This window comes from Tachyglossus aculeatus, chromosome X1 (assembly GCF_015852505.1).
Source record: "Tachyglossus aculeatus isolate mTacAcu1 chromosome X1, mTacAcu1.pri, whole genome shotgun sequence".
Lineage (NCBI taxonomy): Eukaryota > Metazoa > Chordata > Mammalia > Monotremata > Tachyglossidae > Tachyglossus > Tachyglossus aculeatus.
In genome coordinates, this window is record NC_052101.1 from 40,698,865 (window position 1) to 40,713,060 (window position 14,196).

General features: G+C 45.2%; 1 protein-coding gene across 5 annotated transcripts in view; it reads left to right on the forward strand.

Annotated features, from left to right (window-relative positions):
• SFXN1 (sideroflexin 1) overlaps nt 1-1,852 on the forward strand; it is a 35,412-nt gene extending 33,560 nt beyond the window's left edge. For all 5 annotated transcript variants that reach the window (XM_038772816.1, XM_038772814.1, XM_038772815.1 and 2 more), the window contains one exon: nt 1,175-1,852. In XM_038772816.1, the coding sequence (XP_038628744.1) occupies nt 1,175-1,271 (97 nt within the window). In that variant the 3' untranslated portion in view covers nt 1,272-1,852. The remainder of the gene's footprint in view (nt 1-1,174) is intronic.
• The last annotated feature ends 12,344 nt before the right edge of the window (nt 1,853-14,196 follow it).

Sequence of the window (14,196 nt, forward strand, 5' to 3'; positions counted from 1 at the left end):
TATATATATACATATATATGTGTGTATATATATATATATATATATTTTATTTTATTTTTTTTTGATCATGCTTCTCATTTAAGGGTAAATTAGGTTGAGATTGATTGGGGCCAAGACGTGAAACGCACACAAATGACCACTGTCCTTATTCAACCTCATTTACCTGATGGTCATTCTTCAAATAGGGAAGAATTGGATTTCGTTCAGATAGGCATTCAGGGTTTTAATCATGATTGTTAGGGTGTCTAAATGATTACTGTGTGTCGAGCACTGTAGTAAGTGCTAGGATAGATAGAAGGTATTTGGGCCCCAAACAGCCCCTGTCCCTTATGGGGCTCACAGACCGAAGGGGAGGTAGTAGCACTGAAAAGTGAAGTGACTTTCCGTGGTCACGCAGCAGGCAAGCGAATTACAGAATTACAACCCAAGCTCTCTGGCTCCAAGGGTTCGACCCTCTAGGCCATGCTGCTGCCTGCTATTGAGCCCACTGTTGGGTAGGGACTGTCTCTATATGTTGCCAACTTGTACTTCCCAAGCGCTTAGTCCAGTGCTCTGCACACAGTAAGTGCTCAATAAATATGATTGATTGATTGATTGCTATTGAACCTCGGGGGAGCCAATCACTGGATATCCCAGTGTCCTCCACCAAGAATGATGGATGAACCTCGGTCTTGAGACTTCTCCAGGACGGAGAACCTGCCCGAAGGAATCGATTATCGTCTTAGCGGTGTGCCCAGTGCCACTGGTACGCTGTCCTCCCCGCTAGTCACGTCCCTGCTGGCTCACAGAGCGCAGTGAGAAGGGTGGGCAGGCAGGGATGCGTGGATGACTGTACTCCAGGAAGAGCTGGGACTAGAAACCAGTTGTCCTGATTCCCAGAGCAGTGCCCTTCGAACTGGACCAGTGCAGAATCATTGAAAGGATACTGAACACCATTTCTTAAGCAGAAATCATCCTCCCCACAATTTGTCAGAACCTCAATATTGGATTAGACTAGTAAAGAATTTGTTCCTTGTATTTTAATGATTTGTTTTCCAAAACCAAATGAATCTGGACCCGGACCGAGCCCAGCTGACTCCCCGTTCTCAACAAACATAATTTAATTTCAGTTCTTCAGTTCTGGCCGAGGAGTCACTCTCCCATTTCTCTTTCTCTCTCTCTGTCTCTCTCTCAGTTCCATGTCAGTGAAGCATTTGGAGCAAGAGTTGCGAGACCAGATCCGAGCGGCCCGGCCTGATTTGGAGCGTGTGTACTTTAACAAGGGGCTGTAAATTGGGGGCCAAGCACTCACCCAGCGTGCAAGAGTTCCGTCTGTTCTGGGTGCTTAAATCTAAACGATTTCCAAGACAGTCACATTTATTTAAAAAAATAAGGCTGTTGCCAGCAATTATGCCTTCAATCACAAGCCCCTAGTCCCACTGGGCTACAATTTTAGAATGAAAATTAACGGTCCAGATTTAAAGCAATGAATGAAAATAATTAAAAGAACCGCAGGCCTAATTTACATCCTCCTTTGCTGTTAATCAGCAGGGGGAAATCTCTGCCAAGAGGAGAATTATGGAAGCAGAGATTTTTTTTTTTTCTCTTTTAAATACCACTCCTTTTCTAGACAGGGCAGATCACAATTTTTTTTCTTCCCTCAAAGGTGCTTGGGACAGAGATCCTTACACCATCCTATTCTTTCCATAAATAAGAAAGTAATTTTAAAAGATGCTTTCCCTTTCTAGGAATTTTCCCTCTTAGGATAATCCTTGAAGGGGTAATTTTCTGTTGGTGGTTGTCATATTATAATAATAATAATAATGGCATTTGTTAAGCGCTTACTATGTGCGAAGCACTGTTCTAAGCACTGGGGAGGATACAGAGTAATCAGGTTGTCCCATGTGGGGCTCACAGTCGTATTCCCCATTTTACAGATGAGGTAACTGAGGCTCAGAGAAGTGAAGTGACTTGCCCAAGGTCACGCAGCGGACATGTGGTGGAGTCGGGATTCGAACCCATGACCTCTGACTCCGAAGCCCGGGCTCTTTTCCACTGAGCCACGCTGCTTCTCTAATATGCTTCTCATATTTGTCTACTATCCCTCTAGAGCCACCGACCTTCTCTTTGGGATATTGATTTTTGTTTGGAATTCACCTGACGATCTTAAATGCCATGACAGTGAATTCTTTCCAGGTGTTTAAATGATATTCAGCATCAGTGTTGTATTTCCTGCATTGAATCAAGTTAGCGCCTTGTTTTCCAAAGTGAGTGTTACAGCCAAAATTTGTCTAGATACCTTTTCCCCCGATCGTACATTCCTTTTGCCTTTTTTTGGAAAAGCACAAAGGGAAGGTATTGTGTTTAATAATCAGTAGCTACACACACATTACTTGAATGTCTTCTACTGCATTCCGCATTTTGGGTATCTCCAATATACGTGCCACTTTGTTTACACCGTCATTGACTATTTAGTAGATGATATATTTAATATGATAGATTAAACTGCAAATGTTTTGGATGTAAGTGAAATAGAAAATGATTGAGAATTTTCTTGCTAGTAGATCACTGTTGTGCAGAGTCTATATTCTGAGAGAGATTGAAAAATATAAGAAAAGTTGATGGAGCAGATATTGTTTGCCTGTGGGAGATGATTTTTTTTTCCCCAAGGATGGCGATTGGTATGCGTTTGTGTTCACCTTTTATCTGAAAGGATTAACAGATCTGAAGCTTATCCCTCCATTCATGCACATACACAGTTTCTTCACCTCATCTCTTGGTCTTTCCCATTTCGGGGGAGCTGTTGATGTGGCTTCTCTGGGATATTCTGACCCTAAATTCCTCTTAGGGTAAGAATTGTTTCTGTATAGAAAGAACTGAAAACTTCGAGTTCACCAAAAAGTCCCTGGAGTGTGAGCCTGAAGGACTTTTAGGAAACTAGTCGTGGCCAGGCCTCATTCCAGGGAAGACAAGAGGCAACTCTTGAGAACTTGATTTTAAAGGAATTTCTTTTCGTTCTCAGTTTTCCATAGAGCTCAGTTGATCTAGAAAGTCTTACTCTTGAATCACAATTTTTAAAAGTCTAACAAATGAATTTTAGTAAGTGTAGTTCACACAACAGATTGTCTAAAGACGGATTAATTGAATTATGTGCAACAAGAACCGTGACCAAAGCTGAGATTACATATATTTATGCAACCATGATATTTTTATCCTTATTTTTTTATCTTGTTCACTGAAGCTTCAGACTTTTAATGCTTTTCCGCAGAACTATTCTGTTCAGTTTCATGGTATTATTAAGAAGAACAAATGAGCAAAGATCAGGCAATTTATTACTGATCTTAGACATAGAATGCCTTTTAAAAAAAATCCAGGTAAAGTGCAATAAGTTCTGAAAACAAAGTAGTTATTAATATTTCTTTGTCTGAGAGGAGTATGACTAAGTGGTACCGTGAGTTCATTTTTAATTTCAGTATTAGAACAATGTCTTGCCAGCGTTGGAGTTCATGTGCTATTTCAATTGAACTGGTTCAAATAAACTGATTGAAATGAACATGACATTCTCTCTCATTGTGCAGTAAAATAAAAACAGTTTATATTGTAGTGAATCATGCGTGCAGTATTGAGGGTTAATGTTAACACAAACACTTCTGGGTGAGGAACTCATTTTTAAATTGTTCTGAATGGGAAATGCAGTCTGCCGGTCGTAAACAGTTGTACTTCCCAAGCGCTTAGTACAGTGCTCTGCACACAGTAAGCGCTCAATAAATACGATTGATTGATTGATTGGATTCCCCAGTCCTTCTCCAAGATTCAGAGGCACAAAACTCGTTGCTGGAGTCCCAAAGAAGCAGTGTGGCCTAGTGGAAAGAGCGTGGGGCTGGGAGGCATGGGATCTGAGTTCTAACCCCAGCTCTGCCATTTGTCTGCCGTGGGCAAGTCACTTAACTTCTCTGTGCCTCAGTTACCGTTTCTGTAAAATGGGATTAAAGCTGTGAGCCCCACGTTGGACATGGACTCTGTCCAGCCTGATTATCTCGTATGTATTTAGTACAGTGCCTGGCACATAGTAACAAATGCAGTAAAAGAAAAAAAGAATGGGCCAGGTATTTGCTTACAGTGTTGGGAGGAAACCAAACCAAATAGCCTGCTCATTTGAGTAATAAAAAAAAAACTCAGCCAACTATTTTAGGGTGGCATTTTTTGACTTAAATTTCCAGGTATCAATCTAAGCTCCCCCATTCAGGTGCTAATGTACCCCTGATTTGGGACTTTTCCACACTAAAGAAAACTAGGACAACGCCAAGGACCAAGTTGATTGCCCTAGGTGAGTGCTTGTTTTGGCATTTCATTTTTCTGCCTCTTACAAGGGCAGAATTCCTGTGACCGCCAGTTCTCCACTTGATGCTGTTAACTGATTCCTAACCAGCAAGAGCCTCTCCCCTCCGCCCTGCACCCCTGTTGCTCAGATGTCGGGAAAACTGCCACCCTTCAGCATGTCATTTGGTATCCTCTGGCTGATTTCAATCTTCTCAAGACCCAGCGCGTTATCTGTGTTCTTTAGCCTTTCAAAAGGAGATCCCACTGTGCGGTTGTTCAAAAAGTCTCACTTCACCCTGATCAAGTTCCTTGAGAGAACACCTGAAAGCTTACATTTTTAGGTCTTTGCAGATCTGGAGCAGTTATCTGGGTAAGTCAGACAGGCAGTTGTATTTGAGCTCTTACTAAGCACTTGGGAGAGTACAATATAACCGATACATTCCCTCCTCACAATGAGCTTACATTCCAGAGGGGGAGATGGACATGAGTATAAATAAATTTCAGATATGTACGTAAGTGCTGTGGGGTTGGGAGGGGGGATGAATAAAGGGAGCAAGTCAGGATGACACAGAAGGGAGTTGAAAAGAGGGCTTAGTCGGGGAAGGCCTCCTGAAGGAGATGTGCCTTCAATAAGGAGTTGAAGAGGGGGTGAGTAATTGCCACATATGAAGAGGGAGGGCATTTCAGGCCCAAGTTTGGTGGCAAGATAGTTGAGATGGAGGTACAGTGAGAACATTAGCATTGGAGAAGCGAATTGTTCGAGCTGGGTTGTAGGAGAGTAGCGAGGTGAGGTACGAGGAGCAAGATGATGGAGTGCTTTAAACCTAACGGTGAGGAGTTTCTGTTTGATGCGGAGGTGGATGGACAACCACTGGAGGTTTTTTGAGGAGTGGAGAAACGTGGCCTGACCGTTTCTGTAGAAAAATGATCCAGGTAGCAGAGTGAAGTACACACTGGAATGGGGAGAGACAGGAGGCTGGGAGGTCAGCAAGGAGGGATAGGGTAAGTGGTTTTATTAACGTGGTAGGAAAGGATGCATTTTAGTGTTTAAGGTTCTGACCTTAAAGGGCAGGCCTTCTAGTTTTCTTGACAAGTGGGTGCTATTCAAGTTTTTAGAGAAAGGGAGTGACGTATTCTGAATGGGGTTTTACGCAAATTATATCTGGGAAAGACCGTAGAGGAAGAATTAGCAGGATTTAGAGACCAACTGAATGTGGAAGATAAGTTTCAGAAGAGGCAGAGATAAAACCAAGATTCTGGCGTGGTGGTGTTGACAGTGATGAGAAAGGTAGGAAAAAGAGAGTGTTTAAGGAAGAAGAGGGAGCCAATGTGTTTAACAAGGGAGTGGGTATAGATGGATAAGAGGAGGAATCTTACTCCTGTGGGACGTGGGGAAGCAGCGTGGCTCAGTGGAAAGAGCCCGGGCTTGGGAGTCAGAGGTCATGGGTTCGAATTCTGCTCTGCCACTTGTCAGCTGTGTGACTTTGGGCAGGTCACAACTTCTCTGGGCCTCAGTTACCTCATCTGTAAAATGGGGATTAAGACTGTGAGCCCCAAGTGGGACAACCTGATCACCTTGTATCTCCCCCAGCACTTAGAACAGTGCTTTGCACATAGTAAGCGCTTCAATACCACCATTATTATCATTATTATTATAAGCAGTTGGGAAGTGCAAAGCAGAGAAAGAGCTGGCTAGAGAGACTGAAAATAATTGGCCAGACTAGTAAGGGGAAGATCTGAAGAGAACTATATCAGGCACAGTAAGGGTAGAGAGTGTTTCAAGGAAACACTTTAGTGGCCCTAGGGTCAAAGGCAGCTGAGAGGTTAAGGAGGATTGGGATGGAGAAGAACCATTAGATTTGGCAAGAAGATCAATCAACCAATTAGTGGTATTTATTGAGCACTTACTGTGTGCAGAGCACAACACACAAAGCTGGTAGACATGTTCCCTGCCTTCAGCGAGCTTACAGTCACTGGGGACTTTGGAGAGGACGCTTTCAGTGGAGTGAAAGGAACAAAATTGGTATTGTAAGGGGTCAAGAAACAAGTTGTAGAGAGAGTGGAAGCAATGGGTGTATGTGTTTGGAGGAGTTTCAACAGAAATTGTGGAAGGGAAGTGGGGTAATAACTGACTGAATGGTGTAGTGGGATCCAAAGAAAGTTTCTTTAGGATAGGGGAGATGGGATAATGTTTGAGAGAAAAGGGAGCAGTCATCAGAGAATGCGCTTTTGAAGAAGGCGATCAGGGAGAGGAGAGTGTGGGCACCAGGGTTTAGAGAGAAGCAGCCTGGCCTAGTGGAAAGAACATGGGCCTGGGACACACTTGTCTGCTGCGTCACTTTGGGTAACTTTTCTAGGCCTTCACTCTTTTGTATCCATCCCAGTGCTTAGTACAGTGTCTCACACAAAATAAGCACTTAATACCATTATTATTATTATCGATCTAATTCAGTAGCCCCTCACAGATGCCTTTTTTCCCCCTGCAATCTACTGCTTCTTTCCTTAGTTCTTAGCTTGCGGTGGCTGGGCTAGGTGGATGGAATTTCCTGGAAGTCCTCGACTCATTCCGTGTCTGCCCACAGTGAAGATGAAATGGTGAGGATGTGCCTGCTTAAATCCAGTGGCACAGGCAGTGTGGCAGCGCGATTTTACAACAAGGCAGATAGGATCCTATTCAGGGACCACTTTTCCCGCGTTGCAGGGGATCAGTGACTGGATCTACCCAGGGCTTAACACAGACCTTTGGACGTGGTAAGCACTTTAAACCCTTTACGGAGTTCCGTGGGGTAATTGCAAATTACCAGTTGATTGGCAAGTTTGAATGAGGGATGGCTCCCCTGGGAAGAAGGGGGAGAGATCACAATTAGAGCCTGAATGAGAAGGGTGGAGGTCGGGGGATCTGGAGAACAGGGGGTTGAGAGGGGTTACTTCTGGGGAGAAATCCGAGGCTCTTGTAAGTGTGTTTGCAAGTTTCAGTTCGCGTCTGAACGGTCCAAACCTGTGAATTTACATTTGTGAAATTTATAGCGGGTAGCAGATTGTGAAATGTGCATGGGGAACTGAGAAACACAAACACGAAAAGAGCCAGAACGCATGAAAGAAAAATGAAAGCAAAACTTGAATATCTGAAGTTTGGAGCCAACAGGGAGAGTTGTCTGGGAAAAGTGGTGAAAGTATAGAGTGTTGACCACTTCGGGAAGGAAAGAGGAGGGGAGATCTGTGCAGAATGTTTGTTTGATGCCAAAGGGATGTTACTGGAGAACTTTGAGCTTGAAAACCCAAACTGGTTTGATTTTAAGAGTTGCATTACACTTGGGACAGATTCCTAGAATTCAGTCTTCCCGGTCCCGAATCTCAGAAACAGTTAGTAGAGCTGCCTATCGAGAAAAGAAATCTGGAGAGATGCCCACAAGGAAAATCATCACAGGAGAGTAATGTAAATATCCAACTATGCTTGGAAAGTTAGGAGGCTCTTTTGAATGTCAAAATTGGTTTGCCAATGGGGAATTGAAGAGTAGAATTCCCTTGGGACGGGAGCAAGTGTCCTCCCACTGGTAGGAGGGAGAGTGGATTCTCACAGCTAAATACCGAGAAGCAGCGTGGCTTAGTGGAAAGAGCACCGCTTTGGGAGTCAGAGGTCGTGGGTTCTAATCCCGGCTCTGCCCCTTGTCAGCTGTGTGCCTTTGGGCAAGTCACTTAACTTCTCTGTGCCTCAGTTACCACTTCTCTAAAATGGGGATTAATCAATCGTATTTATTGAGCGCTTACTGTGTGCAGAGCACTGTACTAAGCGCTTGGGAAGTACAAGTTGGCAACATATAGAGACAGTCCCTACCCAACAGTGGGCTCACAGTCTAAAAATTAAGACTGTGAGCCCCAGCTGGGACAACCTGATGACCTCATTTCTCCCCCAGTGCTTAGAGCATAGTAAACGCTTAACAAATACCATTATTACTATTATTATTATTACTACTGGGGGTGTCGACAGTTTCTGAAAGCGCAAGAAGGTGGGAGGGAAAATGGAGGTGGGAGGCAGAGACTGGAGGGAGGCAGCAGAGAGTGAATAGAGAGGGAGGTAGGTCGAGGCTGGGGCTGGGAAGTGTGGGCCGGGTGATGATGGGCAAGGGCAGAGCCAGATGTCGGGTAGCTGACCAGAGGGGAAAGCACAAGGCTGGCTGGTGGATGGTCAGAGTTCAGGCCAGGAGATGAGGGGGCCTGGGGAAAGGAGACCTGGGCTGTTGGGGGATGCACCTGGTAGCTGAATGTGCATTCTGGTCATCATCATCATCAATCGTATCTATTGAGCGCTTACTGCATGCAGAGCATTGTACTAAGTGCTTGGGAAGTACAAGTTGACAACATATAGAGACAGTCCCTACCCAACAGTGGGCTCACAGTCTAAAAGGGGGAGACAGAGAACAAAACCAAACATACTAACAAAATAAAATAGACTAGATATGTACAAGTAAAATAAATAAATAAATAGAGTAACAAATATGTACAAACATATATACATATATACAGGTGCTGTGAGGAAGGGAAGGAGGTAAGATGCGGGGGATGCGGAGGGGGACGAGGGGGAGAGGAAGGAAGGGGCTCAGTCTGGGAAGGCCTCCTGGAGGAGGTGAGCTCTCAGTAGGGCCTTGAAGGGAGGAAGAGAGCTAGCTTGGCGGATGGGCAGAGGGAGGGCATTCCAGGCCTGGGGGATGACGTGGGCCGGGGGTCGATGGTGGGACAGGCGAGAGCGAGGTACGGTGAGGAGATTAGCGGCGGAGGGTGCGGGCTGGGCTGGAGAAGGAGAGAAGGGAGGTGAGGTAGGAGGGGGCGAGGGGTTGGACAGCCTTGAAGCCCAGGATGAGGAGTTTCTGCCTGATGCACAGATTGATTGGTAGCCACTGGAGATTTTTGAGGAGGGGAGTAACATGCCCGGAGCATTTCTGGACAAAGACAATCTGGGCAGCAGCATGAAGTATGGTGACCAGTGGGGGAATCTAAAGCCCACCAGTAGTGTCCAGATTGGGTCAAGCCAGATGTGGGGAGGAGAGGGGACAGCAGCAAGCAGAATGCAGAGCCCATCAGTTGGATAAACTCGATCCACGGGTAATGGTCAAGAAGAGAGTAGAATCTGAGAGTAATAATAATAATAATGATAATGATATTAAGTGCTTACTATGTGCAAAGCACTGTTCTAAGCGCTGGGGAGGTTGCAAGGTGGTTGTCCCACGGGGTGCTCACAGTCTTAATCCCCATTTTACAGATGGGTACTGAGGCACAGAGAAGTGAAGTGACTTGCCCAAAGGTCCACAGCTGACAATTGGCGGAGCCGGGGTTGGAACCCATGACCTCTGACTCCAAAGTCCGTGCTCTTTCCACTGAGCCACGGTACCCGGGAGCAGTGTATTTTGGGGGTCAGAAAAGGATGGGACACAGGAACTGTTTCAAGTGGCCAGATCCAGGGCAGCCACACAGTGATTCTGCCCCATGGAGTCAGAGCCTTAGAGAAATGGAGAAAGGGAGGTGAGGGATAGGGTGGTGGGGATGGGACCTGAGCCGTGAATCACGACCCAGTGGGTCTGACCCACTGTCCACCCGGCCCACGATTTTCAGCTACACAACTCCCTGTGGAAATGAACTCCATATTCTTCCTGGTTTAGATGGGATCGCCCTGACACTTTGCGGTCCAGCTTTGGGTCCTTCAGAGCATGTTCATGTCTCGAAAATCCTAAAGGGATAATGTGGAGGGAAACTGCCCAAACATCTCAGCCTGTTGGAAAGGTCAGGGCAGGAGGGGAGGCTGAATCTCCAATCCCCATTCCATGTGAGTGGTGGGGAGAAAGGAGTCAAAATGAGAAGCAGCATGGCCTAGTGGATAGAGCACGGGCCTAGAAGTTGTAGGACCTGGGTTCTCAAGCCAGCTCTGTCACTTGAATTCTGTATGACCTCGGGCAAGTCGCTTAAATTCTCTGTGCCTCAGTTTCTTCATCTGAAAAATGGGGATTCAATAGTTGTTCTCTTTCCTACTTCGGCTGTGAGCCCTATCTGGGACAGAGACTGTATCTGACTTGAATGTTTTGTATCCACCCCAGTGCTTAGATTGGTGCTTGGCACATAGTAAGCCCTAAAATACCATAAAAAGGGGGAAAAAATGCAAGCCCTGGTCTCTGTGTTCTGAGCCCAGATCCCTGTCCCTTTGATTATCTTGCAACCTCTCCCACTTCTGCCCATCACTCTTACCCCGAGACTCTCTGTCTCTCCCCTTCCATCCTCTTTCCCTTTCCCACCCTGATTCCCTGATACTTTTCTTCCACTCGAGGCAGGCCTGCCCCAGAACACGGAAGGGTTGCCCTGTGGCTTCCTCCAAGCTCTAGACGGTAAGCTTACTGTGGGCAGGGAATGTCTGTTATATTATTGTATTGTACTTTCCCAAGCGCTTAGTACAGTGCTCTGCAGACAGTAAGCACTCGATAAGTACAGCAAACTACAACGCTTGCTTGGTAAACTGGGGCGGGAATGCAGGCATTCAGGCAGCTCGAATCCCACTCTGACTTTATATATAGATGACCCAGTTAAAAAGAAAAAAAAAAATCCACATTCAGTGCAATAGAGTTTCAAGTGGAGTTGCTTTAAAATGGGCCAGCTGATATAAGTGTAGGAAAAGAGGTGTATTTAGAGGTTCAGCGTGAATGTCAGAGCCAGGATAGAGCGGAGTTGGTTTTTTTTTTCAATCCCATTAGACAGGGAGTTCCTGGAGGGCAGGGAATGTTTGACTCTCTCAAGTGGTTAGTGCAGTTTTCCTCCAGAAAGAATGAACGACACTTCTAGCATATGAATTGGTGAGTTAAGGAGTCGATATTAGCACTAAGAGGTCTCCTTAGTCGTTTGGATCAACGTAACTGTGGAATTTCCCTCTGACCTGCCTCTGTCCAGCCAAGATCCCAAAGCCAGAGGTTTCAGGCCTGTTTCCCGCCTCTGATTAAGCCCTCATTTCTTCTCCCACTCCTTCTGCGTCATCTTTGCACTTGGATTTGCTCCCTTTATTCTAGACTGTAGGATCGTTGGAGTCTGGAAACTTGTTTACAAACTTTGTTATAGTGTACTCTCCCAAGCGCTTAGTACGGTGCTCTACACATGGTAAACACACTAGCACACTTTCCCCCCACTTCAAAGCCCTACTGAAAACCCACCTCCTCCAGGAGGTCTTCCCAATCTGAGCCTCCCCATCACCCCACTCCCTCCCTCTGCTCTACCCCACTCCCTGCCCCACAGCACTTGTGTATCTATGTGCATATTTATTATTCTATTTATTTTATTAATGACATGTATCTATAATTCTAATTATTTACAATGATGCAATCGATGCCTGTCCACTTGCTTTGTTTTGTTGTCTGTCTTCCACCTTCTAGACTGTGAGCCCGTTGGGTAGGGATTGTCTCTATTTATTGCCAAATTTTACTTCCAAGCGCTCTGCACAAAGTAAGCGCTCAATAAATATGATTGAATGAATAAGCACTCTAAATATGATTAATTGGGGGAAACAGCTGGGGTGGTGTTAGCTATCAGACCTCAGCAGCTGTTCCATTACCAGCTACAAAACCCAGCACAATAAAGCCACCCCCCACTGCCTGGAGCTGAGCCTTAATATTCATAATTATTAGCATTATATTACTATTGTGATTGCACTTTTTATGGTACTTTTTAAGCCCTTTGTTCCCGGCACTGTACTACGCTCTGGGGTAGATACAAGATAATCAGGTTAGACATAGTGCCTGTCCCACAGGGAGTTCACAGTTTAAGTTGAAGGGAGGAGGATTTAATCCTTATTTTACAGATGAAGTAACTGAGACCCAGAGAAATTAAGCGACTAGCTCAAGGACACACAGCAGGAAAATGGCCAGGCTTTGAACGCAGCTCCTCTGATTCCCAGGCTCACGCTCTTTCCGCTAGACCACACTGCTTTGAGCTGTTTATCAATTCAGAAAAGCAGTGTGGTACAGTGGGTAGAGCACGGGCCTCGGAGTCAGAAGGTCTTGGGTTCATTCATTCATTCAATCGTATTTATTGAGCGCTTACTGTGTGCAGAGCACTGTACTAAGCGCTTGGGAAGTACAAGTTGGCAACATCTAGAAATGGTCCCTACCGGGCAACGGGCTCACAGGCTAGAAGGGGGAGACAGCCAACAAAACAAAATAGGCAGGTAAAATAGATAAATTTTTATCTAAAAATAAAAATCTACCAGTAAAATAGATAAATAAAATTATAGATGTAGTCATTCAATCATATTTATTCTAACCCCGGCTCTGCCTCTTGTCTTCTGTATGACCTTGGGCAAGTCACTTCACTTCTCTGGGCCTCAGTTACCACATCTGTAAAAAAAAAAAAAAATAGGGATTAAGAGTGTGAGCCCAATTTGGGACAGGGACTGTGTCCAACCTGATTAATTTGATCTACCCCAGTGCTTAGAACAGTGCTTGACACATAGTAAGCACTTAACAAATACCATTATTATTATTATTATCATTATTAATAAGAATCTAGTAGGTGCCAAATTCAAGTTCATCTGACTGGAGTGCCATCTTTGTGACTGCAGGTAGATAATAATAATAATGTTGGTATTTGTTCATTCATTCATTCAATCGTATTTATTGAGCGCTTACTGTGTGCAGAGCACTGTACTAAGCGCTTGGGAAGTACAAGTTGGCAACATATAGAGATGGACCCTACCCAACAATGGGCTCACAGTCTAGATGGGGAAGACAGACAACAAAACAAAACATGTAGACAAGTCGTCAGAACAAATAGAATTAAAGCTAAATGCACATCATTAACAAAACAAATAGAATAGTAATCATCTATACCTCCCCAACTGCTTTGACGGCAGCCACTAGTACAAACTTATTTGATGGAAAAAAATGATATGTAATGGAGACAATGAGCGCTTACTATGTGCCAAGCACGGTTCTAAGCACTGGGGTAGGGACAAGGTCATCAGGTTGTCCCCCGTGGGGCTCACACTCTTCATCCCCATTTTACAGATGAGGTAAGTGAGGCCCAGAGAAGTTAAGTGACTCGGCCAAGGTCACACAGCTGACAAGCGGCGGAGCCGGGATTAGAACCCATGACCTCTGACGCTCAAGCCCGGGCTCTTTTCACTTTGTTTCCTCCCACTGTGACATAGGAAAATGCTAGGTGTCCTTTAAGGCTGGGCACTGGGTCAGACCGTGTTGGAGCTGGGAAAGGACCTCAGTCCCCAGCAAACCGGACAGTGTGGAAGACTCCATTTCACCTTGGAAAAATGTGCAGGCAAGTTCGGAATGAGTGAGGAAAAATCAATCCATGAATGGCATTCATTTAGCCACCAGCCATGAGCAGACCACTGCAACAAGGAGTGCAATAGGTTGGGTAGGGACTGTCTCTATGTGTTGCCAACTTGTACTTCCCAAGCGCTTAGTACAGTGCTCTGCACACAGTAAGCACTCAATAAATACGATTGATTGATGGTGATGATGAAATACGTTCAAAACGCGTTAGGCCAACGGTTTCATCCTCTCTGGGCTACCCCACCCTTCCCTACTTCATGGGATGTTGTGAGGACCCTGGGGACAGCGATGAAAACTTAGAAGACGCTTCCTTTCCACATCAACGTGGCTCAGTGGAAAGAGCACCGGCTTTGGAGTCAGAGGTCATGGGTTCAAATCCCGGCTCTGCCAATTACCAGCTGTGTGACTTTGGGCAAGTCACTTCACTTCTCTGGGCCTCTGTTCCCTCATCTGTAAAATGGGGATGAAGACTGGGAGCCCCCCCGTGGGACAACCGGATCACCTTGTAACCTCCCCAGCACTTAGAACAGTGCTTTGCACATAGTAAGAGCTTAATAAATGCCATTATTATTATGATCAA